Source organism: Penicillium samsonianum, assembly GCF_028829775.1.
Source record: "Penicillium samsonianum strain IBT 33392 chromosome Unknown utg000002l_segment0_segment0, whole genome shotgun sequence".
In the NCBI taxonomy this organism is placed as follows: domain Eukaryota; kingdom Fungi; phylum Ascomycota; class Eurotiomycetes; order Eurotiales; family Aspergillaceae; genus Penicillium; species Penicillium samsonianum.
In genome coordinates, this window is record NW_026643260.1 from 1537504 (window position 1) to 1564901 (window position 27398).

Here is a 27398-nt window from a genome sequence, read left to right on the forward strand (position 1 = left end):
TGACTCTCAATAATACTAGTAGTATATCTATGAAACGTTAGTTCTTGTATAGAATATCAGACTAGGTCCTTCGTGGATCCGAAAGTTACAGTAGACGGGTTAAACCTTTGAAGCATCCATATAATTCCATTTCTTTAAACTACAACGTAAAGAAGTACTTTTGAAACAAAGTTCAATTCATTTACAGATAGAAAGCATATATCTGACGGGAATACGCAAAGAGACAGACATTTGTGAAAACTCGAGCACAAGCCCAGAAACAGAGCAAATGAGAACGAAATAGTGAAACGATAATGAAAATAACATGGGAATCAGGATATGAATATGAATATGAATATCGACGGGAACGAGGACGATCCGCGCAGAAATCGCACAACTTATTTGGATCTGAGAACAGCAATAAGATCGACACCGGACGTCTATGCCCCGAAGATCTTAGCTGAGGAACTCATAAATAAATGACCATTAGAAGCGTGTGTCTAGGACGAAATGAGAGACATGGCCCGTATGTGAACACACAGCTAGACGGGGCTGAAAAGGGGGGGGAGGGTTCCCAATACCAATCCCCTAAAGATATTACTGTAGCCACCTGACGATAATCAGAAGAAAGAATCCAAATTGCGTATATTGCGGGTCATAGTATCATATGAGCTTCATACATGTCGTCACATCGGGTCTGTCTGGGGTTTCATCACAGACCTTGTAAATAACCAAAAAAAAAAGAACGAAAGTAACGCTGCAACCAATATACAAAACAAACCGAGAACAAATTCCCACCATAACAAGGATAGACAATGACCAAAATTTCTGGTTTACAGGTTCGTTAATTTGCGGAACCAACTGGGCTTCTTAGCACCCGAACTCGGCGGAGCACCACCATGTCGGCTCCCCGGTTGGGACCTCATCCCACGATCACGTTCATAATCACCACTTCCAGAGCTGCTCTTCACACCTTCACGACGAGACCCACGATGCCGAGAACGCGCATCATCAATCTCTTCCTCATACTTAGCACGGCGACGGGCCTTACGGCGAACAGCGCGACGGGCTTCCTCGTCCGATGAAAGAGAATGAGAATGAGCATTGCCTGCATCATCAGCTGCAAGAGGAGGCAGATCAATAAGAGTGGGAACGATTTGCGGTGGCTCCGGAGGTTCATCACTTTGCGAGTAAACCCAAGAGGAAATCTTGTCCTTCCCACCACCACCGCCACGATTCAACCCACCAGTCATGAGCGGCTCCCGAGTTGGCTCAGGAGCGACCTTAGACTTGCGACGACGAGCGGTGGGTTCTTCAAACGCGCGGGAGCTACGAGCCTCTCGACGGTCGACATCACGCTCATCGGGAAAGACCTCATCAGGGATCCTTTGCTCGCGTTCACGACGTCGGTTCCCTCTCGCAGCCATCATCTCCTCTTCGCGCAGTCGCCGGCGCTCGCGGCGTTCTGCCGCTTTAGCTTCAGCCGCGGCTTCGGCTTCGGCTTCACGAGCTGCTTGCTCTTCTCGAGCACGACGTTCTTCGCGTGCAGCGCGCCGAGCACGCTTTTCTTCTCGCAAACGGTCTTCTTCTCGTAGGCGTTCTTCTTCTTCCTCTTCGCGGGCACGTTGTTCGCGTGCCCGCTCTTTTCGTCTCGCGCGTCGCTCCTCTGCTTCTCGAGCTTCGTTTTCACGAGAGTCAGAAGGTGCTTTGCGGGATCCACGCCGTGAGTGTCGTGCTGCGCGCCGAGCTTCCGCTTCGTCGGCCTCGGTCTCGCCACCTGCGCCTGCACCGGGCACGTCGGTCACGAACCCTTCGGCATCGGTGTCTGGTCGCACGGACCCTCGACGGCGATCCTCGCGGCGCGACCTGCGAGCGCCGTCGCGGTCCATTTCTGGCGGGTGCCTTGCGTCGTCATCACGGTACGAGCGCGACTTGCGTCTTTCAGGCATCTCTGGCCGTTCTGGGCGGTCTGGGCGCGTGCCTTTTCTCAAAGAATCAAGGAGGCCCATGAACCCACCGGACTCTTGTTTCTTCGGCGGCGCGGTGTTTGAGCGCTTCAGACGACGTTCTCTTGGAGGCGCATCAACAAATGCCATATCGTCAGGCCCTGACATTACATCTGCGGGGGATTTGCTTGATATGGATCAACCATGACAGCGTCGTCCTCGTCGTCAGGTCTGGGGCGCGACTGTGAAGGATCTTCCGTTAGTACACCGCCACAAGGAATACTGCCATCATCCCAACATACCTGTCTCTTTGACTTGCTCCTTGAGCCCTTGGAGCCCTCCCTGGGTGAGTGACCCTCGGCATCCTCCATGTCAACCATAACGAGGTCATCATCCTCGATCGCATACGGATCTCGAACTATTTCGTAGGCAATAAGTCAGCGACAATAAATGAGAAGTGACAGAAAATAACATACCTGATTTCCGTCTGTCCATGCGCGGGCGCTCACGTCGAGACTTGGAAGGATCCATGCCCATCAGCTTGGCTGCTTTGTCGGAAACCTCAGGCTTCTCATCCGGAGGTGCTAGATCGGCAGTTTTGTCGTCTATATCAACTGATGGACGCCTAGATACGGGTTTCGACGAAGAACCAGGTTTGCGAGTCGATTTGCTTTTGGACTGGGGTGTACCCAGTACCATGTTGGCCAAGGCCACGCCACGTTGGTTCTTCGACAAGCGCCCCTCTCGCTCTCGTCGCTTTTCCCGGTCAGATGCAGAAGACCTTTCCACTTCTGGTTCGGGGTCTTTAGGTCGAGATTTTCGAGTAGACTCTTTTTTCTTTGGAGGTTCTACTTCCTCCTGGATCTTGTTTTCCTTCTTACTCAACTTCTTTGGGGCTTCCACTTCCTCTTGGACCTTGGGTTCCTTCTTCAACTTCTTTGGAGGTTCTGCTTCCTCCTGAATCTTGTTTTCCTTCTTACTCGACTTCTTTGGGGGCGGCGGGCCCCCCCAAAAGCCGCCCCATGAAGAGGTGTTCGTATTCCGTTCAGCGCGCGCTCGCTCCTTCTTGGAAGGTTTTGGAGGCTCTTCGGCAGGCTCCGGCGGAGGAATGGGTGGAGCATCTTCCTCGTTCTCTTCTAGAACTTCGGCTTCAGGTTCGGGCTCAGGCTCTGGCTCCGGTTCTGGTTCTGGTTCTGGTTCTGGCTCTGGCTCTGGTTCCGGCTCCGGTTCTATCTCACGTGTATCTTCGGGAGGTGGTGGTGTTGGCTCCCTGGCAGCCGCCGCTGCGGCTGCAGCTGCGGCTCTCTCGGCTTCAGCCTTTTTATACTTCTTGAGTTCCTTTTTCGTCATTTTTGAAAGATCTGGGGCCGGTGGCTCAGGTTCCGGTTCCGGTTCGGGCTCTGGTTCTGGTTCTGGTTCAGGCTCTGGCTCGGGTTCAGGTTCAGGTTCAGGCTCGGGATCATCTCCAAAGTCTGGGAAGCTTCCAGGAACAGAGTCCTTGGAAACTTTCCTTTCTTCAAACTCAAGAGCTTCCGCTGTCTTAGACTTGGATTTTGAACTCTTCTTCGTTGGAGCAGGCTCCTCTACAGGAGGTTCAGGCTCTGGCTCTGGTTCCGGTTCCGGTTCGACCTTCTTTTCCTTGGATTTGCTCTTCGAGCTAGCTTTTTCTGCCTTTGCCTTCTCTTTCTTGGCCTGCTCCAGGGCCTTGATTCGTTCAGCAACACTGAGCTTGGAAGCCTTAGACTTAGATACCTTTTCGGGGGCAGGAGGCTCAGGTTCGGGTTCAGGCACTGGTTCCGGTTCCGGTTCAGGTTCAGGCTCTGCCTCTGGTTCAGGCTCAGGCTCTGGAGGATTGTCGCCAACATCAATAAGCAGGTCTTCCTCTTCTATAGGCTCAGGTTCCTTTTCTTTCGCTTTCTTAGTTGATTTGGTTTTGCTCGTAGAACCCCCAGTCAGGCTCGACCAGAAGCCTTTAGACGCTTTTTCCTCTTTGGGCGGTTCGATGGCTTTCGTGGTCTTTTTCGAGGTCTTAGGGGCTAGCTCCGCCCAAATGTCGTCGGCATTGTCGTGGAAAGCTTCCGGCTCTGGGGTCAGGCCCTGAGCAGGAGGTGTCGGCGCACGTGGGGGAGGTTCTTCAATATCCTTGCCCTTTTTCTTCTTTTTCTTGTCCTTTGCTGGCCCCCAAATGCCCCAGGAGTCCTCTTCGGCCGGTTTCTCAGGTTCAGGCTCCGGTTCTGGCTCTGGCTCTGGCTCCGGTTCAGGTTCAGGTTCAGGCTCAGGCACTGGTTCCGGTTCCGGTTCCGGTTCAACAACCGGTTCAGGCACTTCTTCAGGCGGCTTGTCGGACGGGAGCTCGAAGTCCTTGCCAGGAATGGGAAGGCCCTTGCGCATCAATTGTTTTTCTCGCTTCTTGCGTTCTTTAGACGATATCTCTCGCCAATTTTCGTATAGGGGCTCATCAGGCACCTTTGGCGCCTCGGGTTCAGGCTCAGGCTCAGGCTCAGGCTCAGGCTCAGGCTCGGGTTCGGGTTCCGGAATAGGTTCTGGCTCCGGTACTGGCTCAGCTTTGCCTTTGCTTTTCTTCTTGTCCTTTGGGGTAACTCCCCAGGCGGCAAAAACATCAACTGGCTCTTTTGCTTTCACTGGCGGCTCATCGATGATAGGCACCGGATCAGCTAAAAGGTCAATCTTCTTCTTCTTCTTATCTTTGGACTTCACTGGAACACCCCAACCCCAGTCATTATCACCCTCGGGTGGCTTTTGAGTCTCCTCGACCACCGGTTCAGGTTCGGGTTCAGGTACAGCTGCAGCTGCAGCCGCAGCCGCAGCCTCTGCCTCAGCTTCGGCTCTGGCTGCTTCCTGCTCTGCTGCCTCCTTTGCTGCAGCTTCATCCTCGTCTTTCCATTTCTTCTCCATCTCCTTCTTCGCTTTACGCTGCTCTCTCTTGGAGAGATTGAGATACCAGGCTTCCTGCGTGAAATCGACTCTGGGTGCAGGCGCAGGTGGAGGCGCAGGAGCCTCGGGTTCGGGCTCCGTCCCCTTCTTTTCATCTTTGCTAGCATCCCAACCTCCTCCCCAGTCATCCTCTTGCTTGGTTTCGGCGGGTGCGGACCCCAAGTCAAAATCGAAGTCGCCTGTCTGTGATGTTTTCTTCTTGGATGTTGCTCCCCAGGGGTTGTTATCCTTGGATTCGTCGTTGGGAGGAGGATCTCCAAGAGGATCAAGTTTGCCACCGGTATTCCAGTCTTTACCCCATCCCCCGAAACTAAACCCAGTTCCGCCGGTCTTGGGAGCCGGACTATCGAAGTTCAAGTCCAATTGCGGTGCGCCGTTATCCAGACTTATGTCCTGGAACCCCCCAGGCGGTGCTTCGTCCTGTGGTTTTACTTAGACACCCTTCTTGTACATTGGAGGAGGATGGTCTTACCTTTCCTTTCTTCTTTTTTCCTACATTCGTGAAGGAAGCCCACGAGTCATCGCCCCCACCTCCACCGGCGTCCTCAGCCCAGCTAAGATCTTTGGCAGCAGAGGCTTCAGCGGCCTTTCGTTCTTCCTCCTCCTTAGCTTGTCTCTCTTCCTCTTCCTTAGCGATTCTCTCTTCTTCTTCCTTGGATTTTCTTTCTTCCTCTTCCTCCTCCAGTTTCTTCTTCTTATCCTTCTTTCCGCTCACATTCCAGTCACCCCAATCATCACCACCATCTCCTCCGTCGCCGCCTCCAGCGCCGCCCGAATCACCAGCACCCCCACCGTCACCATTGGAATTGTCGTCTCCTCCACCATCCCCGCCTGCTGGTGGTGGCGGTGGAGGAGGGGGGGAAGGAGGCGCTGCTGCTTTCTTTGCTACCGCGGGCTTTTTCTTCTTATGTTCCCGAACACCCGTAGGATTCTCAAAATCAATGCGTACATCCAGCATACGATCTTTCAGCAGCGAGGATGACGGTTTACGCGATTTTTCACGAGTATTCGGCACGAGGGAAACAGCTGTCAATTTGCGCTGGGCAAGTGGAGGCAGTGCGGAGTATTCGGGAGGGAGATCATGAATCACATCGTCGTATGAAGGCGGAGGCTGGTCATACGACGGTGGCTCTAGTGAGCGAGTCGGAAAACGAGAACTTAATCCGGTGACTAAATCGCCTTTTTGTTGCACCCAGTTACCTGGTAGGTAAAACCTCGCTTGTTTAGTCGAGAACATAGTCCAGACCTCATCGAGAAGTTTCTCCTCCATTTGCACGTTCCGTGTGTTGTATGCGACATCCTCCGCGGCGCTTGACTTCCCCGCGCATACGCTATAAGACCCCTCAATCGCTTCCATGTCGAAAAATCGCATGCGCCGAGTTCACGGCCGGTCCGATCACTGATACGGCAACTCAGCGATGTCAAATAGCGAACTCATCGGTGGGTGGGTTGGATTCGAGTCCTGGTGGGGGATCTTGTCCCAATCGATAACGAACGGTGTTTTTGGGCGCGGAGTTGCGAGAGTGCGATATCGGTGTGGTAAGGTTGCGCGAGCGGGTATTGTGAGACTATTAGGAAATAGATCAAGTCAAATTCAAGTCAGATAGCCTCCCTGCACGACCGGCGCGAGTTCAGATGTTTTTTGGAAGCTGATAAGCGATATATAGACGGATTAAAAGACGGTGACACAGTCTGTAGAACTGTGCCTGCTGTAAATTGAACACAAGAAATTTCAAGGAGTCAAGGGAGTCAAGGGAGTCAAGGGAGAAAAATATGGAAAACCTAGACTGGGGAGGGGATCTTTTGGAGAGGCAGGGATAAGTTCAGGCGGTGGAGGTGAAGATCATCCCATTTAGCCCGCTAAGTTCAAGGTATGTACTCCGTCTGTACTCCGTACTCCGTACAATGTACTTGTTCAATGTTGCTATTGCATTTATGTGGTCGAGGGTGTTTTGATGTTAGCATAGAGGTTGTGAGTCACTCAAACTCGAACAACATACTCCGTACTTATATGAACACCCCGAGAGACAGAGAAAAAAAAACATAGATGGCTGGGAAACAGAATAGCCAAGTGCATACCTCTATGAAGTACTCCGTACAGAGCAAGTGCACTTTCCTTGAAACCGACAATATGTACACTGTACATATATGTATACTAAAATATGTATGTGTAGGTTTTTCTCTACAATCTGCATGGCATACTCGAGGAGTCAACAACCCAATGTTGCACAGACCCCGCGACAACAGTTCCCCAATTCCATGGTTCCCAACTTCGAGTCCATGGATTGCCAAAATATATCTTGTGCAGTACCGTGGTACGATGACCCATTTAAAGTCCAATTGCATGAAAGTATATGAAGTAGGTATATTCATAGTACAATACCCATAGTTCATATAATATACACTAAAAATTTTATACCTAAATGCAGGGACTGCGTTATATTTGTTGCACTCGTATAGTTCCGTTTGTACCTGCAATGTTCGCATTTTTACCCCAGAGGTAGGACCATAAACAACATATGTTTTACAAAAGTTGCATGCAGAAGCCCGTAGACGCTGCAAAATTCTCCTCGAGCCCAATTTACTCGATGCAAATCCCAGACTAAAAGGGCCACCTGCAAGTGCAACACATCCTTTGCACACCGCCACTTGAGCTTCGGAGTAAAAATAAGGGCCCAATGCGGGGTTGGTGGAGAGTCTGCGGCGGAAAGGAAGGATCAGAAGGCTCTTTTTCTCCCTGACTCATTGATTTAATGGAGACATTGTTATAAATGGAATTGAATTAGATTGGAGATGGTCTCTCCATGGATTCATTACGATATCCTATTGCAGCGCCTCCACGACAAAACAAAAACAATCAGTGTTAAGAAACAGCTTGACAGGACGAACTGCAATACAATAAGAAAATGCGCATCAGGCCATATGGGAAATTCAAAGCGGCATTTGACAAACAAGCTTGCGAGTCCAAACATGAGCTAACCGCTCTCCGAAAGAAAGCTCAACTAGGTCGACAACACCTCAATGGAAATCCGCGGTACATTTCAGGTTCAGATTTCAGACTCGGGTTGAAAGATCGGGTTCCGGTGATTGATGCCGAGACTGCTTGCGTGCTGGGGCTCCGTACACCTCCTCGTGCTCTTTCTCATACCGTTGACGATCTTCAACTTGCAATTGGTGGTAGCGCTAGATTCATAATCAGTGCCTGCAATCCGGTATATATCGATTCTGCCAAGGGTTCTTACATCTTTCTCCGATTGGGGTAGGTCATTCCATTCGTGGGCAATGGCTGTGAAGGTCTCTGTGCCGGGCTTTCCCCGGTAACCATGGGCATCGATGCGCTCCGTCAAGTATAGAATGTAGGCGGACTTGGGTATTTTGGGCATGCGCTCATCTTTGATGGGGGGGTAGTTCTTGTCCCCAAGACGCGAAAGGGTTAGGCGGGCACTGTTGGCATCCCTGATCTGGAGAGGTGTGTGCGACTTGACCCACGCGTTGTAGGTAGCGGCGTTAGCGGCTATGTTCGCCTTGGCCTGAGCTTGGAGTCTCTGGATTTGGGGGATTAGTATGCCGCCCCTAACGTATACGGAGAAGCTCAAGGGCACATACCTCCTCATCTTGAGGGCCGAGGGATGTGGCATGCTCTACACCAATCAGGAATGCTTCCTTGGCCGGGTATAGACCTTTGATCTCGCGCAGCTTCTCAGACAAAGCAAGACTGTAGGCAGAAGTGGGTAGCTTCTTGGGCCGCCGGGTCAGGGCAGTCGCCTTGAGCTCTTTGATATGAGCCCGGAGTTGCTTGATCTTCCGAATTCCCTGTTGCTCTTCGCTGAGAGGCTTGGCTTCGCTATCGGCTTTCTTGGAGCTCTTCGCCTTGGGGGTCTTGCTCGCCTTGAGAGGGGTAGAAGCAGTCGCGAATGAATTTGATTGGAACAGGGATTGGACAGAGGAAATGGATTGGAGTTGCGGGCGCGCCAGACCAGAGTTAGCTGTCAGACAGACGCGACCAAGCTGATTCTGCAAGTCGCTCACGCCAGTACGAGGAGGGAGAGCACCGCGGTGCAGGGTGCGGAGGAAGCCCCCCGAGCTGCCGACTGCCAAGACATGAAGTGATTATCGGAGTAGATTTAGCTGGAACGAGGTGGAATAATAAAGACCAAAATCAGAGAAATTAGAAATTGAATCTTCAAAAGCTAAGAATCGATAAGAGGAGCTGTTGACGCAAGCGGAGCAGGCGTCGCGCCTGCTTCCAAGGGTGTACCTATCCGCATTGGGCCTAGCTCCTCCGCATGGTCTTATGTAATCAGTTTCTTCATTCCAACGGTTTGCGCAAGTGAGGATGCAATAGACAAACACTTCACAAGTTCTTCTCTCTCGGTGGCCTGAGGCCTGAATTGTCGTCTCAACCCATTTTCTCAAGCGCTTTCTCTTTCCCCCCCTCTCTCCTCCTCCATCGATCCGTGTCCCGGGTGCTTTTGCGTTCCAGTAACACTCACTAATCAGCCTGCAACAATGGCTCGCCACGGAGATACCCGCTCACCATCACCTGTAGGCAGCACACTTTCTTCATCCCGACGGCCTCGCAGAGAGGATGATCGCTATGACAGAACCAGGCGGGATGATGGGCGCAGTTACCGCAGATCCCGCAGCCCAGAGGTACGTGTGGCGCATCACAGATTCATATCTTATCTTGCAAACTCTGACCATCCTTGTGATATCCAGAGACGGTACCGTGGGCGCGACCGCCCTCGCGATAGAGATGCATATCGACGACGAGACCTCCCCATAGACCGGCGCGACGAAGATACTTATCGGCCAGCTCGAAGAGACCGATCCCGAGAACGGCGACGAGATGACGACCATGATCTCCGCCGCAGAAGTCGTGATAGGGATTACCGTTCCAGGCGAGATGACTCCCGGAATCGGGACCGCAGGCGGATAGATGATTCTGCTGACTTGAAGCCCAAGTCTAGACGGGATGACAGCCGTGATGGTGCTCCGAGCCGACGGTCCAGGTCCATAACCCGAGAGGTAAGCTCCCCGCATCTTGTATCATGGCGAGCCCTTGATATTAATTGTATCCCGCAGCCATCAAAGCCGTCCACCCCGGCACCCACTACCCAGACAGACGAGCAGAAGAAAGCAGAGAGACTTGCCAAGCTTGAAGCATGGAAACAGAAGCAGGCGGCCGAACGCGAAAAGAAGCAAAAAGAACAGGCATCAGTTGATCCCAAAAAGATCCTCGAAGCGATTGACCGTAAATCGGTTGTCTCTCCAGGTCCTACCGCATTTCCCGGAAAGTTGAAGTTTGATCCAAAGGCCATCGTCAAATCATCAACCACGACCACCGCTGCTCCCGCCGTGCTTGGTACCGATGTTGCCGTCCCGACGTCTGTCAAAGTTGCGTCTGTGACAAAATCCAATATACCTAGTGCTGCGCCCGCCACGCTCTCTGGTCCCTTGAAAGCCAAAGGTAATGTCAGCGGATTTGGCCTGGGTGCGAAACAAGTTTCTGAAACAGAGAAACCCTCTGCTTCTAATACTCTGGGCTTTGGAGATGGAGACGAGGGATCCACGCGCAAGAAACTAGAAAAATTACCGACCACGCCTCTCGATGTGAGTGCACAGGTGGACGATGCTGGGGAAGATGATGATGTAGACATGCAAGTTGAAGGAACGGAAGAACACGCAGCAGCCGAAGCGCGTGCCGCAACTGAACGCCGCGATACACGACTCCAAAATGAAAATGGTGATGTCCATATGGAGGAGTCAACGAACACCCAGGCCGATTCTACCCCCATGGAGGTTGACGAAGCCGAAGAAGTCGATCCCCTCGATGCTTTCATGGCTGAACTCCAAGGCTCAACACCGCCTGAACGGACAGTTGGGGCCACCTTTGCTAAGAAGAACACACAGCAACAACCCGAGGCGATGTTTGGCGACGATGAGGATGTGGATGTGACTGCAGTTGGTGACGAGAAGGCTGAAGATGTCCTCGCCCTGGCGGCAATCAAAAAGAAGAAGCGGGAGATGCCTGATATCGACCATGCCAAGATTGAGTACGAGCCGTTCCGCAAGCAATTTTACACCGAACCGTCCAACCTTGCCGAGATGACCGAGGAGGAGGTGGCAAACTTGCGACTTGAACTGGATGGCATCAAGGTCCGCGGTCGCGACGTCCCTAAGCCTGTTCAAAAGTGGTCACAATGCGGTTTGGGCGTTCAGACATTAGATGTTGTTCACAAACTCGGGTGGGAAACCCTTACCTCCATCCAAGCGCAAGCAATCCCCACGATCATGTCAGGTCGCGATGTCATCGGCGTGGCAAAAACTGGCTCAGGAAAGACCGGTGCTTTCCTGGTTCCCATGTTCCGACATATCAAAGACCAACGGCCCTTGGCTAGTACGGATGGCCCCATCAGTATGATCTTGTCACCCACCCGTGAACTCGCCACCCAAATCCATAAAGACTGCAAGCCTTTCTTGAAGGCCCTGGGTCTTCGTGCTGTCTGCGCGTATGGCGGAGCCCCGATCAAAGACCAAATTGCCGAGCTGAAACGAGGTGCGGAAATTATTGTATGCACTGCTGGTCGCCTCATCGATCTGCTGGCCGCAAACCAAGGACGTGTCCTCAATCTACGCCGTATCACGTATGTCGTCCTAGATGAGGGAGACCGCATGTTCGATATGGGCTTTGGCCCACAAGTTGTGAAGATCATGGCTAGCATCCGACCAGACAGGCAGACTGTCCTTTTTTCGGCCACGTTTCCTAAGAGTATGGAAGCTTTGGCACGGAAAACCTTGAACGAGCCAGTGGAGATCACTGTGGGTGGCAGGAGTGTTGTGGCTCCCGAAATCACGCAAATTGTTGAGGTCCGTAATAACGATCAGAAGTTCTTCCGCCTGTTGGAGCTCCTCGGAAATCTGTACGAAGACGACGCGAATGAAGATTATCGCACGTTGATTTTTGTGGACCGGCAAGAGGCCGCAGATGACTTGCTCAAGCAGTTGATGTATAAAGGTTATCCATGCATGTCGATTCACGGCGGAAAAGACCAGATTGATCGTGACAGCACGATTCAAGAATTCAAGGCCGGCATTTTCCCTATCCTGGTCGCAACGTCAGTTGCTGCTCGTGGGTTAGATGTCAAGCAGCTCAAGCTCGTCGTCAACTATGATGCACCTAATCACCTGGAGGATTATGTCCATCGTGCCGGCCGCACTGGACGTGCTGGCAACACCGGAACCGCCGTCACGTTCGTCACCGAAGAACAGGATCGTTATGCATTGGATATTGCAAAAGCTCTCAAACAAAGTGGACAGGAAGTCCCCGAGCCTCTCCAAAAGTTGGTTGATGGGTTCAATGAGAAGGTCAAGTCTGGCAAGGAGAAGAATTTCTCGCGCCATGGATTTGGTGGTAAGGGTCTGGACCGTCTTAATATGGAACGTGAAACTGCGCGACAGCGTGAGCGGAAAGCATACAAAACCGGTGATGACGATGAGGAGGAGGATAAACTTGAGACTGAGCAGGAGTCAGATGATCGATTCAACAAGGCTCTTTCAGCTGTCAGATCCGCTGCTGACCCGGCTGTTGCACCAGCTACACCTTCAGTTTCTATGCCGGGTGTGCCGAAGGGCATTGATCTTGATGGCAAGATCGTCGTTCATCGTACAGAGAGAGCGCCGGCGAATGCTTCAAAGAACCCGTTGGATAAGGTGGGCTCCGCCGTTGCGGATATCCACGCACGTTTGAGTCGTGCAGGTGTGATGAGATCTGGTGTGCCTATTGATAACCGCGGCCCTGATGCCGGAGCTTTCCATGCAACGTTGGAAATCAATGACTTCCCTCGTAAGTTATTCCATATTCCTCCCATCTTTGAGAAAATTACTTACCATTTCATTCTGTCATACAGAAAAAGCACGTTGGGCCGTTACAAACCGCACGAACGTGGCAAAGATCCTGGAAGCATCCGGAACCTCCATCACCACCAAGGGCAATTTCTACGCCGCCGGGAAGGAACCCGCTCCCGGGGAGCTTCCCAAGCTGTACATTCTGGTTGAGGGTGAGACGGAGATTTCAGTCACCACCGCCATCCATGAGCTTAGACGCCTACTCAAGGACGCAACACTCGCCGCCTCAGAGGGTGAGGCGCGCGCCCCGGTGGGTGGCCGTTACAATGTTCTTTAGGTTACTCTTTAGTATAGAAGACTCCAAAATATGTGCTGAATAAATCAATGACTGTACGATATCCTTGGTGTGTCTTTATGTAGAAGCTGTAGCTAAAGACTATTCATGATTTCTCTCATCTGGTAGTGGAATTGGAGGAACATTGGCTAATCAGAGTAACAACAAGGCCAGCATCATCACATCATTTAAACTATCAAAGAGTAGGTTGATTCCACAATTACATCGACAAACAACAAGTCAAAGGACTTCAACAGAAAAACCAAACATACGCTATCAAGAGACATAATAAGCTCGCAAATATAACGCCAAGAAACAAATCGCCGGGATATAATGGCAGTCATGATCAAATCCAAATGTCGCATGGGTATGCCTATTCCCATCTCCGTGCAGCCTCGGCCCCATCTACGTCTCGCGCGGCCCTCTCTGTGCGACTGACTTGATCCAATGTCTGAGCCTGGGTTTGTGCCTTCTGTGCAGCCAGCTTTGAGCCCAATTTCCCTTTACTGGCAGAGGCGCCTTCGGCGCGTTTCTGTAACACACAAGTCAGCAATCGTAGCCCTGCATAGCATATGTTGGTCGGAAATTAGCTGTCATACCTGTGCAGCAATTGCGGCATTTGCACGTGCCTCGTCCGTTCCGGCAGTACTACCATCTGCAGTGCTCTCACCCAGAGTGCGGCCGGGTGTAGCCTTCCAGTTTGTCTTGGCCGGAAGTGGGGCGCGGGGTGCGGCAGTCCTCCCTGGACTGGTGCCGACTACACGGCCCGGTTGGTTGAAGGGGTCTGCCTCATTTGAAGAGCGGGAGCAGATGTTGCCCATTGTGATTGTGTAGTGAGCCGCAGGAATCGGAGAGTTTGTTGCGGTTAGTCTGGGGTCCGCGTAAGGCAGGGAAGGGTTGTTGATTAGAGCTTCGGCTACAGTGAGGGGTTGATGTTCGAGGAAACCAATTGAGTGTAGGGTGTTTCTCTAGGGTAGGTTTTGCAAATGCTATGCTGGCTGTCAATCAAGTTATATGTTGTTCGCGTTGTTTGTGGGTCATCGCAAGTGGATGTTGGAGCATTGCGATAAGCTGATAGTCGATCCGGGGCAAAGGCGGTGAACGGGGACCGCAACTGATTTCAGTAAGTCGGGCTACGCATTTGGGTTTAGTAGGATATATTGAAGGTAAACATGTCGTCAGCTCATAAATTCTATTAACTGACTCAACATTGAACTTTCTCCTATGCACCGCATGCAAACTGCACACAAACTACCCGATTAGGGTTAGTAAGGCAGGTCGGACTAGAGGGGCAGAATATAGCTTAGTCAGGACTCCCCTTGGAGGGAAATCAACTCCGCGGGGAAAGGAATTCTTCGCTGGAATGCTGGGAACATTTTCCAGTTCCTATTGTTCTGTGGTCTATATTTCCTGCAGTTTTGACTCTATATCACATCCATCACAATATTTCCCGAATTGCTCGCCAAAGCACGCTATACGATTCGCTCGAAAATCATGACGCCTAACCCCCAAGGTCCTCATCCTCTCCAACGTCCCGAAGGTCCTCACGGCTACACTGAGGGGTCTCAGTCGGCACCAGGTTATGCCCCCTGATCCTCTCAAAATCCTTTGGATTTGATCCTGCATCTGCGACTCCAAGGTCCTCCTTTTTTTGCTGTTCCTGCACGTCGATCTCGGTTAATTCTCCGATTGCGCCTGTTCTCAACCAGTCCAGTCCAAGCGCATGACACGATTGCGAATCTATCCGCACTGTGAGAGGATATCATTCGGTGCTACAACCTAAACTGTCTCCCGGGAACGGCGCACACACTGGGTGACACTTTGACTCGTGGGTTCGTGGTTTTTGTAGCGGGATATCGTACCTGACGGGCATTCACTGTCCCACTTACGGTCGCACACTGATCGGTTCCTCGACTGCATTTTCCCCATATCGTTCGTTGTACACGCTGTTGTGACGACACTGTTCCTAGCGAACCCGGTTCGATTTCGACCCCAACACTTTCCCTCTATCATCTGAAGTGAACCGTGCACCATGGCGTCCCAAACCCAACAAGGCGATTTCTGCCTTGAATGCAACTGGGAAGCCTTCCACATTGATGGCAAGGCCGCGGTAGATCCATCGGGTAACGTTCTTCAACATCATTGGAACTGTTCAAGTCATGAAACCCAGACACCGCTGCCCCCTTGTGAGGTTGATGAGGCCTGCTGTGATGTAGACGACTGCGCGCTAGACTGCGGGTCCATATGCGGCGGCTTTACCGGCTGTGACACTTCCACCGTCTGCTCAGTTACTCACTGCGAGGATGACAACTGTGATGACGACAACTGTGACGATAACCAGTGCGACGATACTCATTGCGATACCAACCACTGCGAAGAGGATAACTGCCAGGACAACCACTGTGAAAGTATTGACCCTCTGTGCTTCGAAGACCACTGCTGTGAAGGTACCGCGAGTCAAGACTGTGGCTTTGACGCTCTGTTTGGACTCAACACCCCACTGTCGCTAGACACGGGGGTTTTCCCTTCCATGACAATGGGAAATCCTTCCGTTGGCCATGGGACAAAAGCCATGCAGCATCCTCTCCCTGGTGTCGTCGATCCATTTCAACAAGAAAACTTCTTATCCTCATACCAAACGCATGCCACACACTGCGAACAGGAGGTATCCAACCATTTCGAGTGCCATGATTTCCAGAAAGACTGGCAAGGGATGTTCGCGACGCCTCCTGTTCCCACGCAAGCCGAAGTCAACCCAGCGGAGGTTTTCCACATGCTTGGTATGTGTTCCGACTTCTCGATATGCCAAGATCAACACGTACCTGAGCCTCAGACCGGCCTCAATACCTTCGACAAACCCAAAATCGACACATCAGACGCATTCAATTGCTTCCATCCTGAACATCATCATGTCCACAACCATTTCAAAAACCCAAATGATTTTAACTTGCAAACTATCCGCAAAGGACCTCACCGCAACCATCATCGCTGCCGAGCTCACCACCATGCTCATTCTCACCCGTATTCCCCTTATTCCCGACAGTCTCGCTCAAGCATCAGCTCTCACCTCCTTTCCAGTCCAGGAGAGACCCCACCACCTCTCGAAGGCGATTCCTCATCCGTGCTTACCACACCGGACTTTTCTCCGGCTGACAGTAAGCTGCACATCTGCAAGTGGGCAACGGAAATTCATGGAATCAAGGCTGCTTGCGGTGCGACCTTTGCCGATTGTGGTTCTCTTCAAGACCACCTCGTTGCCAGTCATATGAATACCGTGAACGGTGCCAAGGGCAATGGGTACTACTGCTGCTGGGAAGGATGTCATCGTCCGGACGAGCCCTTCTCGCAGAAGTCCAAGCTTCAAGGTCATTTCCTTACACACAGTAACTGTACGTCATATGTCCCATCTCCCTATCTACGGACAAATGTACTGACGCGAATGGCATCTTTCCAGACAAGAACTTTTCGTGCTCGGTGTGTGGCAAGGCGTTTGCTAGACAAGCCACATTAGACCGACACGAGCGCAGTCACCGCGGCGATAAACCATACACATGCAAACACTGCGGTAAATCATTTACAGATAGCAGCGAATTGAGTATGTCGCCTTGGAATTCCTTCTTGGATCTACCGCTAACTATTTCAGAAACACATTCGCGAACCCACACTGGCGAAAAGCCTTTCAAATGCACCTGGCCAGGATGCAACTTCACCACGGGCGACGTGAGTTTCTCTATCTCGTGTCATATCTCGGCTCATATTCTAACACCGAACCAGTCTTCCAATATGTCTAGTCACAGACTTAGTATGATACTCCTTCCATTCAAGACCTTTACCTTATTTTACTGACTCCATCTAGCCCACGGAGAGCGAAGACACAAATGCCTTTTCCCAGGGTGCACTAAGAGCTTTACACGCCCTGGTAAGTTCTCTGTTACCTAAGCCTTGTTTTTAATCGCCTACATACTAACATTAATTCTTTGTAGACCAATTGAAACGCCACCAGAAAACAACACATAAACAAGAATCCTCCTCGTCACTCCCATCACCGAGCCCCGATCACTTCAATATGACCCCCTTCACTCTCGTCTAATGAACCACCCCCTTTGAATGCATCATTGTATGCAATTGTCATGTCTTACGACCCAACAGATTAAGGCGCTATTTGCCGCCGGGCGTACTACGGATGGACAAGAAACACTTTGTTTCTGGCGTTTTTGCGGATTTTCGAGAACTACCAAAAAACTTGATACCACCTGGCCTTGATGTTGCCGGGACCTTTCACCAATGATTTAATTGATATATTGTATTAGAGCCTAAACCGATCAACTCTTTGATTGGCCCAGGTGATCTATTTCCTATGTGGTTTAATTATGTTATGATTTGCTTTTATGAACTCGCATACTAGGTATGATACGTAGGTAAAATGAAGCTTGCAGAATCAAGATGCAGCTTTATTTCTTTCGCTGGTATGAACCACAACATACAAAGGTACCAGCTAGACCTTAAAATATACAATTGTCGCATCTAGATATGGAACCCACATCATCGGTGCACCTCAATAGTGATAAACCGGAGTTTGACCAGCCATACAACAAAGTGCGATCAATCTGCCGTAGCCCTCTCCTCGAGCGCCTCAACAGCATTCTTCAACTCCCGAATCCGATGCCCAACCCGCCGACGCACCTCCTCCTTAACACTCTGCGGGACCTCCGCCGGATTGTATTGAGTCTCGACAATAGCACTCTCCCCGGACTCCTCTGCCTCAGACAGCGACTCATCCGTCTCATTTTCAACTTCCCCGGGACGAGCAGTGTAGAGGCCGTACACAGCGGACAGTTGGTTGAGAGCATCACGGGCAGACTCGCGGTCCGAAGCAGCGTAGATGGTAGATGAGTCGGTGCTCTCAGTGGCAATTTCGAACTCGTCTTTGGCGACTTCGTACAGTTCTTGTAATTCCTCGACCAGGAGATCGGCTTCGGCTTTGCCTGTGGATCCTTTTCGGTCGGCGTAGGCCCTCGCTGTGGGCTTAGGGAGCGATGCTCGGAGAGACAATCGTAATTGGGATGAGATTGGGATAGTTCGTAGTTTGCTAGAGCTTGACAGGCTGTGCAAAGAGCGAGAGATGGGATGCAGCTGTATGGAGGGTCGGTTGACATGGTGCGATTGTAGACCTCCAAGGCGGAGGAGTGGGGAGCCACGCGCAGATCGAATGCATGGTAGGGCGGACATTTTAGAAATAGGTGCGAATGAAGTAAATCAGATTGGACTCTGTGAATGATTTTCAAGAACACAGCTGAGCTGTTATAAGAGACCGACGCTCGGTGATGACGTCGTCGGCAATCTATCGCATCACGTGGTGATAAGGAATTGGCCAGCCTGCTCCCGACCTCAGGTCCCACTGTACATACTACCTAGGTAGTACTAACTCTCTAACCCGCCCTTACATTCTTTTTACAAAAATTACAGACCCTCCCTCAGACCCTCCTAACGGAGGGTCCGACAGCCATATGAAAGGGATCACTTATATGACTCTGTACCTTTTACTAGGCGGCCCATACAAAAGTACAATAAACCCAAGTTTTTAGTACTACAGTTTTCTTTGAAGCTTTAGTATAACCTATAATATATAATGATATGCTTTATTTGAAGAACATATTCGAATCTTAGTCTAGGTTTAGGGAACCCTCTTATAGTGTTACGATTTGAAACTTAAACCTACTGGCGCGCCTAATATAAGAAATATAACTATGAAGGCGTTCCTGGAACTTGCTCTTTAAATTTTACTATAGAACATGATATTGGAATATTTTAACGGCTACATAACCCCTGATATTTGCTAAACTGTCTGGCCTAGGTCATTTAGAATCAACGATTGCATTCTGAAGATACATAATTCAGTCAATGTTTCCTGTTGTTCTCTAGATGGGACGGGACCCCACATCCAGCTCGAATTCCTCCAACCTATGGAATAGGTTGAAGCCTTCAGACGAGTAGTCCTGTAGATATTCGGGCCAACTCCCTTCCCAAATTCTAGGGTCGGTAGTCCCCATTGATTTCTCTTCATTTGAACCGACATGAGGTCGAATACAGCCGGGAAAGAAGATATCTCGTTTCGTCCCCATCCCACGCTTCGGTACTTGGAAATCTTTTTCGAAGGGATTTTCCTCAGATCCGTAAAGGAAACCATGAATCTCTTTTTCGAGCCGAATTCCTCGCCCGTTTTCGCAGGGATGATAGGCTTCCGCGTAGAAAGTCCCTCGAGAGCATGGATGGACCCCTTTATCCAAGAACGCACTCGTGCATGGATGACATTCATCCGCAATCATGACAAGAGATGGCCTCTCGGATCTATCCCGCTCGTGCCATTTGAGCTTTTGCCGTATTTCCTCCAGTAAACCATGGAACATGCCGAATCGTTCCAAATTTTCTGACTTGCGCCAGTCGTCGAAAGTGCCTTGGCCGTAGAATCGCAGCCGGTTGAGTTCAATTGATTGCACTGTTTGTGGTAATTTACTAAGCGTCTCTAGCAAATCCGACGGTGTTATCTCAAGCCGTGTGATACCGAAATGGGCAAGCTTCGGCCACTGATCAAAAGGGAGAATCTTTTGTAAAGACATGAATCCGTTGTGTTCCCTATGTCCAAAATAATGAGACTCAATGACAAGCGTAGTCGATATATTGATGTGTGTCAAATCTTTGGCTTGTCGAAGAGCCCGTCGGAAGTCTCCGGTCGCAAAGCTTTGCAGCCCTTGTTCATCGATGAAGAGAGTCAAATCAAAGCGCCGAAGTCCCGGCCGCTTGAGCAGCAGCATAAAGTGGTCGTATTCCTCACACGGTCGAGTGAACATTTCGTGATGAACACCTGTGTTGAGTTTATCTGCATCGAATCTCAATTCGGATACATGATGGTCGCATTGGGAGAGGCATTTCAAAACGGTCCTAACCCCCTCCAAAGCTCTTTGTAACTTTCATCTGCGGTGCGGTGCTCTGGGCTTAAAAGTGTGTTTGGTACGTTTCTTGCATTCTCCAAGGTCCATGAGCAAGGTGCCGGGTATTCAGGGGACATTGGCCAAGGAGTGGGCCATCCCATTGGGATCGGGTAGTTGAATCCATACGGGAACGCACGAATGAACGGTGTTTCATAAAGCGGGCAGAATAACCACCCATGCGCTGCAGGTGTGACCGCAACCTTCGTCAATTGCGGAAAGCGATTTAGGCCATAAACAAAAGCATCTTTGTCAGCGCCAGATTTGAGAACCTCATCTTGCAGCTTTTTCAACTTCGTATAGTGGTCGTAACATTGTTTTATAGGCAGGAGAGCCCTCAACTGTCTCTCAAGAGAAGCATGGGCAGGCCTTTCGATGTCCGCGGTCTTCCGAGCCCTCATACTTATTATGTTCTCTCTGCATCTGTAAACAAACCAGAAGGGGGCTTCGTGATGATCACTCCACTCCGTGAGCATTTCTTGATCATAATCTGCTAGCTCGGTCGAAAGAGACCATGGTTCTGAAACAAAACGCGCATCGTCCCAAATAATCTTCTTTATTTGATGGCGAAGAGTAGGGTGGTCCGCAACAGCACGAAACACCTCAATATCCAACGGGTTTGCAGACAGAAACACTCGCGAAAAGCTCAATGACACCGTATTGTTCAGATATTTGCAAGTCAAGCGCAGAGACTTTACATCGCGATTGGTCAAAAATGATCGGACCATGTAAAGAATATCGACTGAAATGTCGACCAGGGAAGGTCCGTGGGAAGCCATACCAGAGTAAGAAGCGATGGTAAGTGGCTTCTAAAAGCCCGCTATAAAAAAGGAGTTCTTATTTGGGGTAGATGGCCCTAGGCCCTAGGGGCCGCCCCCACTCCATCCCAATCAGAAAAGAATCGGTTTGTAGCATTCCTCTCGGATGAAATGATTATTTCGCTCTATATGTCTCTCTGAGACATAATACGATACATACGACCATAGGGTGTGGAAAACAGGGCTTCCCGTCCGCTCAGCCGTACTTAAGCCACACGCCGGTGAGTTAGTAGTTGGGTGGGTGACCACCAGCGAATCCTCACTGTTGTATGTTTTTGTGGTTTTTTCTTTTTGTTCTTTTGATCATCATTCTTCATTTTGTCACTGATAGTAAGATTTTATCGATATAGGTTCTGTTATAGGAATATACTCCGCTTACTATAGTAGAGGCTACTGCCTAGGAACCTTGCTAGATCCCCTATTTCATTAATTTAAAGGCGATAGCTAACTTGAGCTAAATTAAACTAGGTATTATTACTACAGCCTCACGTATAGATCTATCCCGAGTAGCTATCCTGAGGTTTCTGGTTCAGCCCGGAGCCGAGATTTTTCATTCCCTTATTAGAAAAAAAAAGGAGACTGATATCAAGCAAAGTCCTGCAGAGCCTTCGGAAAGGACATATAGTACAATCGATGAATCTATTGTCTATAAGAAGGGCTGCCGACACACTATTTTATTCTCTGACACACATCCACTAAGCTACTTTAGGTATGCCACCGCTGGCCACAGCTTTTAACCACCTTGTGTAAATTATTATGGTGCCTCTATACTATTCTCAACAAATATCATATAACTTGCGACATGGTGGCACATGCATCTTGGAGTGTGATTCGGGGCTACCTGTGGGAAAAATAAGACCATAGCAAAAACCTCGGTTCCTGTTTAGGACCTTGGGGGGCCATATTCCTAGTTTGACACTATCTAACAATCCACGCACCCCGCACAGCCCGGAAAGCAACAATCTCCGGGAAACTAAGGGTGATCCATGGATGGCCCTCTACTGTAAGCCATCTCCACCCGCAGGTGCAGGGTCCACCATCGGGGAGGGTCCATGACCCCGTACCTGCCATTACCATTGAGCGATAGTGGCCTTAGATGCGCCTCCAAACCCAACCAACCTGCACCACACGAGCCACGAGGAAGAAAGTAGCACCGACGAACATTGTGAGTCCACAGAAGATTTGCAGGTACAAGTAGCCACCTCCATCATGTGCAACCAGAGCTCCAGCAACTGGATTTCCGGTCAAGGCTGCGATACTGATGATGAAGAAGTTCGAGCCGTTATGGATGCCGATATTCCGGACATCCTTCGTCACCTGTGCCACAATAGCCGGAATCATGCTCACGAAGGTGCCACTGGTAAATCCAAAGAACGCCGAGAAGATGATGATCGGGACATTGCCATGACCGGGAATCCAGAGTGCTAGAACAATGATACTGGTGACATATGTGGTGATGATCATGACATTGAAGCGGCCGAAGTGGTCTCCAAGCCAGCCGGGGAGAATACGGCCGAACACACTATAATCAAGATCAGTATACGCCAACAATCGGAATGTGGAGGTAAGGATGACATACCTGCCAGCGTTCAAGATAGCCAGGAGATAGCCAGAGAGATTCAAAGACATGCCATCGTGCTGCGCCTGCAGAATGATGAAATTGGTCGGCAGGAAAACTCCCCAGAAGAAAAAGAAGCTTCCAATAGCGACGAAGAGGAACGTAGGCTCCTTGAATGGGGCCAGAAATTGGCTTGCGGCAACGGGGGTAGGCTTTGGAGGCAGACGAGACCGAATAGTCAGGTTGCCGATAATAAGCAGGCCCAAGAACAAGAATGCCACTGCACGCATGGACCAGGCAAATCCAGCAGTCGGAATGAGTCGGTCAATCATGATCCTACAAGGACATCAATTAGATGCATGCCTGGGATAAGATTAAGCAAACCTACTTACGGAAGAATGACACCCGCCAGGGAGGATCCTGCAGCAATGATGCCAAAGGCCAAGCCGCGCCTCTTCAAAAACCAGGTACCAATAGGGTTAAGACAACCGTAGAAGATAGCGCTGGCACCTAAGGCACTGAGGATTGCCTGAGCCAGGAAGAACTGGTAGTACTCAGAGGCCAGACTGGTCATCATCAGACCCAGGACGTGACAGACCGTGCCGACCATGAGCATGTATCGAGGGCCGAAGCTGTCGAAAAGCTTGCCGAAAAAGGGAGCGCCGAGGAACGTCATGAAGGTCTCCGTGGAGCTGATCCAAGCGACCGAAGACGCGGAGTACGACGCGAGTTGGTTACGCTGATAGTAGTCTTGGAAGACTCCGATGCAATTGATCCAGCCCATCGACGCAAACATGCAGCACCAGGACCCTGCCACGACCGTCCACGCTCGCAGGCCTCCATCAGGAAAGTCTGCTGGATTGGGGCCAGTGGGTTTGGGAGCCGGGATATCGTCGAAGACTGCTTCCTTACTGTCGACATCGGAAGATGCATTTTCCTGAGGATTGTGCTTCTCTAAATCGGCGCTGCAGGAAGACGAGCTGTTGCTGTCTTGGGGAAGACTCATTATGGCGTTTTGTCGGGAATCGGGTTATTCAACAGTATCGATTTTGGGGTTCGTCTGACTTGAACCGAGCTGATCGTGTCCGAACACGGGGATATGGATGCTGGGTTTAAAGGCTTAAACAAGGTATAGATCTCGATCGTGATTTCTTGGCTGGAGAAACAGTCTTCTTAAGTATAGTCCGCTAGCAGACCGACACACGGGGTCGGGCTTAAGGACGGAGCCCGAATTGGACCGAAGACGCGAGGGCATCCTGTTGTTTCTTTAGCGGACTCGAGTACGAAGTACAACTCAGGCGTTCCAAATTGACAGAGCAACCCGGGAGCCACTAGTCGCCCTTCATACCTAGTAAGTGCTTAATATGCCCTATAGCCAATCAGAACAGACAGACTAGAGGCCACGCTAAACCAAAGTCGGAATATCTACATCCCACCGGAAACTAAACCGCATTGGGATATCAACCCCCACATTGGAGACGCCCTGAGATCGGAATCCCACCGGGCCAACGCCGACTCCAAATGTCGACATATATCGCGCTCACCTGGGCAAGGAATTTTGCTTACATCAATTAGAAGGAGTAACCTATGATACCATGAGAGAGCTGTCAAAATAGTATTACTAGCAGGGCAGAGATTGGTATCTTAACGAGTTCATCTCCCCAATCTCCGGTTGCAAAGACGACGTTCTTGACCGGCCGCTTCTACTTGTTTTGACTGCGATTGCCATCCTCCTTTCGTTCCTTTGGCTATCGCCACTGACTCATCATCAGACCACAGTCATCACACTTCCATCGCTGACACTATCTCTCATACAGCTGCCGCAACTATGTCCTTTGACACAATGCGCGCCGTTGTGATGCACGAGATCGGTGGCCCCGGAGTGTTGAAGCTCCAGACGGTCCCCAAACCAACCCCGAAAACAGGGCAGGTGCGGATACGCGTCAAGTCCTTTGGGCTTAATCGATCGGAAGTATTCACGCGTCAAGGTCATTCACCCGGTGTGGTATTTCCGCGTGTTCTGGGCATCGAGGCAGCTGGACTTGTCGACTATGCAGACCCGGACTCAGGCTTCGAATCTGGCGAGGTTGTTGTCACTGCAATGGGCGGCATGGGCCGTACATTTGATGGCGGATATGCCGAATACACCGTGGTGCCGGCCACGCAAGTGCGACGCGTCAATACCACCACTGCGTTTGGCGCCGATGGGCCCGTACCTTGGGACATCCTGGGCGCTCTTCCTGAACTTATGCAGACGGCTTGGGGATCTTTGTTCACCAGTCTCGAGCTCGTTCCCAGCGACCGCTTGCTGATCCGTGGCGGAACTACCAGCGTTGGGTTGGCGGCCACAGCGCTTGCTCGATCGCATGGAGTCTCTGTGACCGCGACAACGCGGAACCCAGCACGCGTAGAGTTCTTGCGTGGCCTTGGTATTGACGATGTCATCATCGATGGCGGATCAATATTAGCCGAGGTCCAGAAACGTGCTCCATTCAGCAAGATCCTTGAACTGGTTGGGGTAACCACACTAGACGACTCTCTGCGATGTGTGGCGCCTGGTGGTACTGTCTGCATGACGGGTATAGCTGGCAATAAATGGACTTTTGACCAGTTCATGCCCATGGCTTCCATACCGACATCCGTTAAGCTGACCACATATGCGAGCACCACGGAGGCCGTACTGAAAACGCCCATTGAGGAGATTGCTAGGGATCTGGTGACAGGCAAGATTCGGTTGCCAATCAAGACCTTTTCACTGGAGGAAATTGTGGAGGCTCATCGGTTGATGGAGGAAGAGGGAGCATTGGCCAAGATTGTGATGATTGTTTAAGGTTCTTGGGCTCAGCTTCAGCGTGGACGGTAGTATCATATTTGTAGCTCCATACGCATGGACTATATATACGCGCTCTGTCCACCTTTTTTTGACAATCTGCTAATTTTGAGCTGAGAATTCTCTTCTTTTTTTTTTAAACTGTACGCCTCACCATACTATCAACCATCAACTGGCTAGCTCCCATATATTTCAACGGATCACAGAGAGCAGCTAGCTCTTCCGGCGTCGCAATTCCAACCAAGGAAGGAACCTCCTCAAGAACCTCAAGCAGACTCCGATTTTGTTCGATGGCAGACTTGCAAGCCTCATAAACGAGATCATGAGCTCCTTGTCGTCCCAAATGCGGTGCCAGTCCCATCATCACAGCCTCACCCACAATCAACCCCTTGGTGGAATACAGATTGCGTTTCATCGAGTCAACCTTAACCACCAATCCCCCGAGAGCGAAATTCGTCTGGTGCAAAGCGCCCACCGCAGTCACGAAAGCATCAGGAATAGCCACCCATTCCAAATGCCACGGTCCAGAGGCACGCTCAAAGTCGGTAACCATTGCATCTAATCCTAGAGACGCATTGGCACGCAGCATCTTCGACGCAGCCAGAATCACCTCACTGGAGATAGGATTACGCTTCTGTGGCATCGTGGACGAAGCACCTCTGTGAGGCACGAAGGGCTCCGAGACCTCGTCGAACTCATTGGAAGACATGATCATCACATCCAATGCAATCTTCCCCAATGTGCCACCCACCAGAGCCAGGAAGTTGAGGATCTCCGCTATGTTGTCCCGCGCAACATGCCAAGTAATACCTGGATTCTTCAGCCCAAGCTCAGCGGCAAGCTGCTCACGAACCCGGAGCCCTGTATCATCTGCACCCAATGCAGCGATCGTGCCCGCCGCACCGCCGAACTGGACAAGAAGACACCGCTGCTCGATCTCCTCGATGCGTTCCAAGTGTCGGAGGATGCCGGAGAGGTATACTGCACATTTGTATCCGAACGTGCAAGGTAGAGCATGCTGTAAATGCGTTCGGCCTGCCATTGGACTGAGTTTATCATTAGTTCATGTCTTGAAAGTGAGGAAGGAGAACTCACGTGTCACGATGGGTAGCCGCAAGACCCTTCAGAACACCCTTCAGTATCTCGAGCTCTCTTTTTACCAGACTGACACCGCGCTTAATCTGAAGCATGGAAGCATCGTCTTGGATATCTTGTGTCGTCGCTCCCCAGTGGATATACTTGGCCATCTCGTCGGGCGTACCTTCGACCAATTGCCGAACCAATGGTAGAACAGGATAACCAACAATATCCGTTTCGACTGCTAGGCGCTCATAGCTATAACGAAGCGCGATGAGTGTTTATTCTGTGATTGCGGGGATACATGTGATTGCGACGTACTCAATTTGAAGTCTTGCAAAAGCATCGGTAATTCTTTTTCCTGCGTCGATGGGAATCACGCCAACTGTTGATTCAGCGCGCGCCAAAGCGGCTTCAACTTCGATTAGAGACTCCACATATGCCTCATCTGTAAAGATGTCACGGATTTCTTGTGTTCCGAATAAGTTGCGGAAAATGCGAGAGTCGACGGCGGAGACGGCCATGATGAGGGGATTCAAGTATTTTTTGGTACCAGCATAAGTACAATCAGCGAACGAGTAATTCAATGGATTTGTTTGTCTTTAAATGTTTTATCTCGAGTGTTATTTCCCCCTCATGCGGAGTTGGCATGCCGGTTCGGAATAGGCTGCTATTCCGAAGGTCTGGTGGAGCATGCCCGGGCATAGTCCGATACCATATATGATCGGTTCACGCAGTATAGACTTGGATTGAATTGGCAAATTTATAATTTTCAAATCCAGTAGATCCATAGGGCTTGGTATAGACCTTGGAGATATTCAATGTTATATATTTTCTCATCCCAGGGCCAGAAAATATATAAACAACATGGAACGGACAATAACAAGACACTGAAGCCTAGTTGCTTAATATAGACGAGCAAAATTATTCGTTGGATACATATGTATTTTTATAAACTGTTATGTATTTTGGTAGATATTGTATAATTGATTGGTCACAATCTACCCCAAAGCTGGATTACAGCAACAAAAGACACCAAGGCCGTATATTGCTTGATTCGTAAAGCA

General features: G+C 50.5%; 12 protein-coding genes across 12 annotated transcripts; 3 read left to right on the plus strand and 9 right to left on the minus strand.

The window, feature by feature from the left end:
• Window positions 1-812: 812 nt before the first annotated feature.
• Window positions 813-2075, minus strand: N7471_002441 (uncharacterized protein; the record flags this gene model as incomplete). The annotated part of the gene is made up of 1 exon (XM_057275161.1): window positions 813-2075. One exon carries the CDS (start codon window positions 2073-2075, stop codon window positions 813-815), a length of 1263 nt encoding a protein of 420 aa, XP_057139799.1.
• Window positions 2076-2092: 17 nt separating this feature from the next.
• N7471_002442 (uncharacterized protein) lies at window positions 2093-6237 on the minus strand (the record flags this gene model as incomplete). The annotated part of the gene is made up of 4 exons (XM_057275162.1): window positions 2093-2167; window positions 2228-2343; window positions 2402-5300; window positions 5353-6237. 4 exons carry the CDS (start codon window positions 6235-6237, stop codon window positions 2093-2095), a joined length of 3975 nt encoding a protein of 1324 aa, XP_057139800.1.
• Window positions 6238-7934: 1697 nt separating this feature from the next.
• On the minus strand, window positions 7935-9148 carry N7471_002443 (transcriptional regulator family: HMG; the record flags this gene model as incomplete). Its single annotated transcript, XM_057275163.1, has 4 exons — window positions 7935-8063; window positions 8123-8425; window positions 8487-8971; window positions 9139-9148. 4 exons carry the CDS (start codon window positions 9146-9148, stop codon window positions 7935-7937), a joined length of 927 nt encoding a protein of 308 aa, XP_057139801.1.
• Window positions 9149-9389: 241 nt separating this feature from the next.
• On the plus strand, window positions 9390-13065 carry N7471_002444 (uncharacterized protein; the record flags this gene model as incomplete). The annotated part of the gene is made up of 4 exons (XM_057275164.1): window positions 9390-9533; window positions 9600-9908; window positions 9966-12726; window positions 12791-13065. 4 exons carry the CDS (start codon window positions 9390-9392, stop codon window positions 13063-13065), a joined length of 3489 nt encoding a protein of 1162 aa, XP_057139802.1.
• Window positions 13066-13190: 125 nt separating this feature from the next.
• N7471_002445 (uncharacterized protein) lies at window positions 13191-14098 on the minus strand. Its single transcript, XM_057275165.1, has 2 exons — window positions 13662-14098; window positions 13191-13594 (listed from the first exon to the last, which is right to left on the minus strand). The coding sequence occupies exons 1-2, from the start codon at window positions 13881-13883 to the stop codon at window positions 13436-13438; spliced, it is 381 nt and encodes a 126-aa protein (XP_057139803.1). The 5' UTR covers window positions 13884-14098; the 3' UTR covers window positions 13191-13435.
• A 465-nt stretch (window positions 14099-14563) lies between these two features.
• Window positions 14564-14991, minus strand: N7471_002446 (uncharacterized protein; the record flags this gene model as incomplete). The annotated part of the gene is made up of 2 exons (XM_057275166.1): window positions 14564-14811; window positions 14952-14991. The coding sequence occupies 2 exons, from the start codon at window positions 14989-14991 to the stop codon at window positions 14564-14566; spliced, it is 288 nt and encodes a 95-aa protein (XP_057139804.1).
• A 103-nt stretch (window positions 14992-15094) lies between these two features.
• On the plus strand, window positions 15095-17152 carry N7471_002447 (C2H2-type zinc finger protein; the record flags this gene model as incomplete). Its single annotated transcript, XM_057275167.1, has 6 exons — window positions 15095-16451; window positions 16517-16657; window positions 16706-16782; window positions 16837-16864; window positions 16919-16981; window positions 17046-17152. The coding sequence occupies 6 exons, from the start codon at window positions 15095-15097 to the stop codon at window positions 17150-17152; spliced, it is 1773 nt and encodes a 590-aa protein (XP_057139805.1).
• A 512-nt stretch (window positions 17153-17664) lies between these two features.
• On the minus strand, window positions 17665-18291 carry N7471_002448 (uncharacterized protein; the record flags this gene model as incomplete). The annotated part of the gene is made up of 1 exon (XM_057275168.1): window positions 17665-18291. One exon carries the CDS (start codon window positions 18289-18291, stop codon window positions 17665-17667), a length of 627 nt encoding a protein of 208 aa, XP_057139806.1.
• A 689-nt stretch (window positions 18292-18980) lies between these two features.
• N7471_002449 (uncharacterized protein) lies at window positions 18981-19910 on the minus strand (the record flags this gene model as incomplete). The annotated part of the gene is made up of 1 exon (XM_057275169.1): window positions 18981-19910. The coding sequence occupies one exon, from the start codon at window positions 19908-19910 to the stop codon at window positions 18981-18983; it is 930 nt and encodes a 309-aa protein (XP_057139807.1).
• A 2048-nt stretch (window positions 19911-21958) lies between these two features.
• On the minus strand, window positions 21959-23430 carry N7471_002450 (MCT family MFS transporter; the record flags this gene model as incomplete). Its single annotated transcript, XM_057275170.1, has 3 exons — window positions 21959-22388; window positions 22446-22760; window positions 22817-23430. 3 exons carry the CDS (start codon window positions 23428-23430, stop codon window positions 21959-21961), a joined length of 1359 nt encoding a protein of 452 aa, XP_057139808.1.
• An 822-nt stretch (window positions 23431-24252) lies between these two features.
• On the plus strand, window positions 24253-25254 carry N7471_002451 (zinc-binding alcohol dehydrogenase family protein; the record flags this gene model as incomplete). Its single annotated transcript, XM_057275171.1, has 1 exon — window positions 24253-25254. The coding sequence occupies one exon, from the start codon at window positions 24253-24255 to the stop codon at window positions 25252-25254; it is 1002 nt and encodes a 333-aa protein (XP_057139809.1).
• Window positions 25255-25390: 136 nt separating this feature from the next.
• N7471_002452 (Fumarate lyase) lies at window positions 25391-26855 on the minus strand (the record flags this gene model as incomplete). The annotated part of the gene is made up of 2 exons (XM_057275172.1): window positions 25391-26194; window positions 26649-26855. 2 exons carry the CDS (start codon window positions 26853-26855, stop codon window positions 25391-25393), a joined length of 1011 nt encoding a protein of 336 aa, XP_057139810.1.
• Between the last annotated feature and the right edge of the window lie 543 nt (window positions 26856-27398).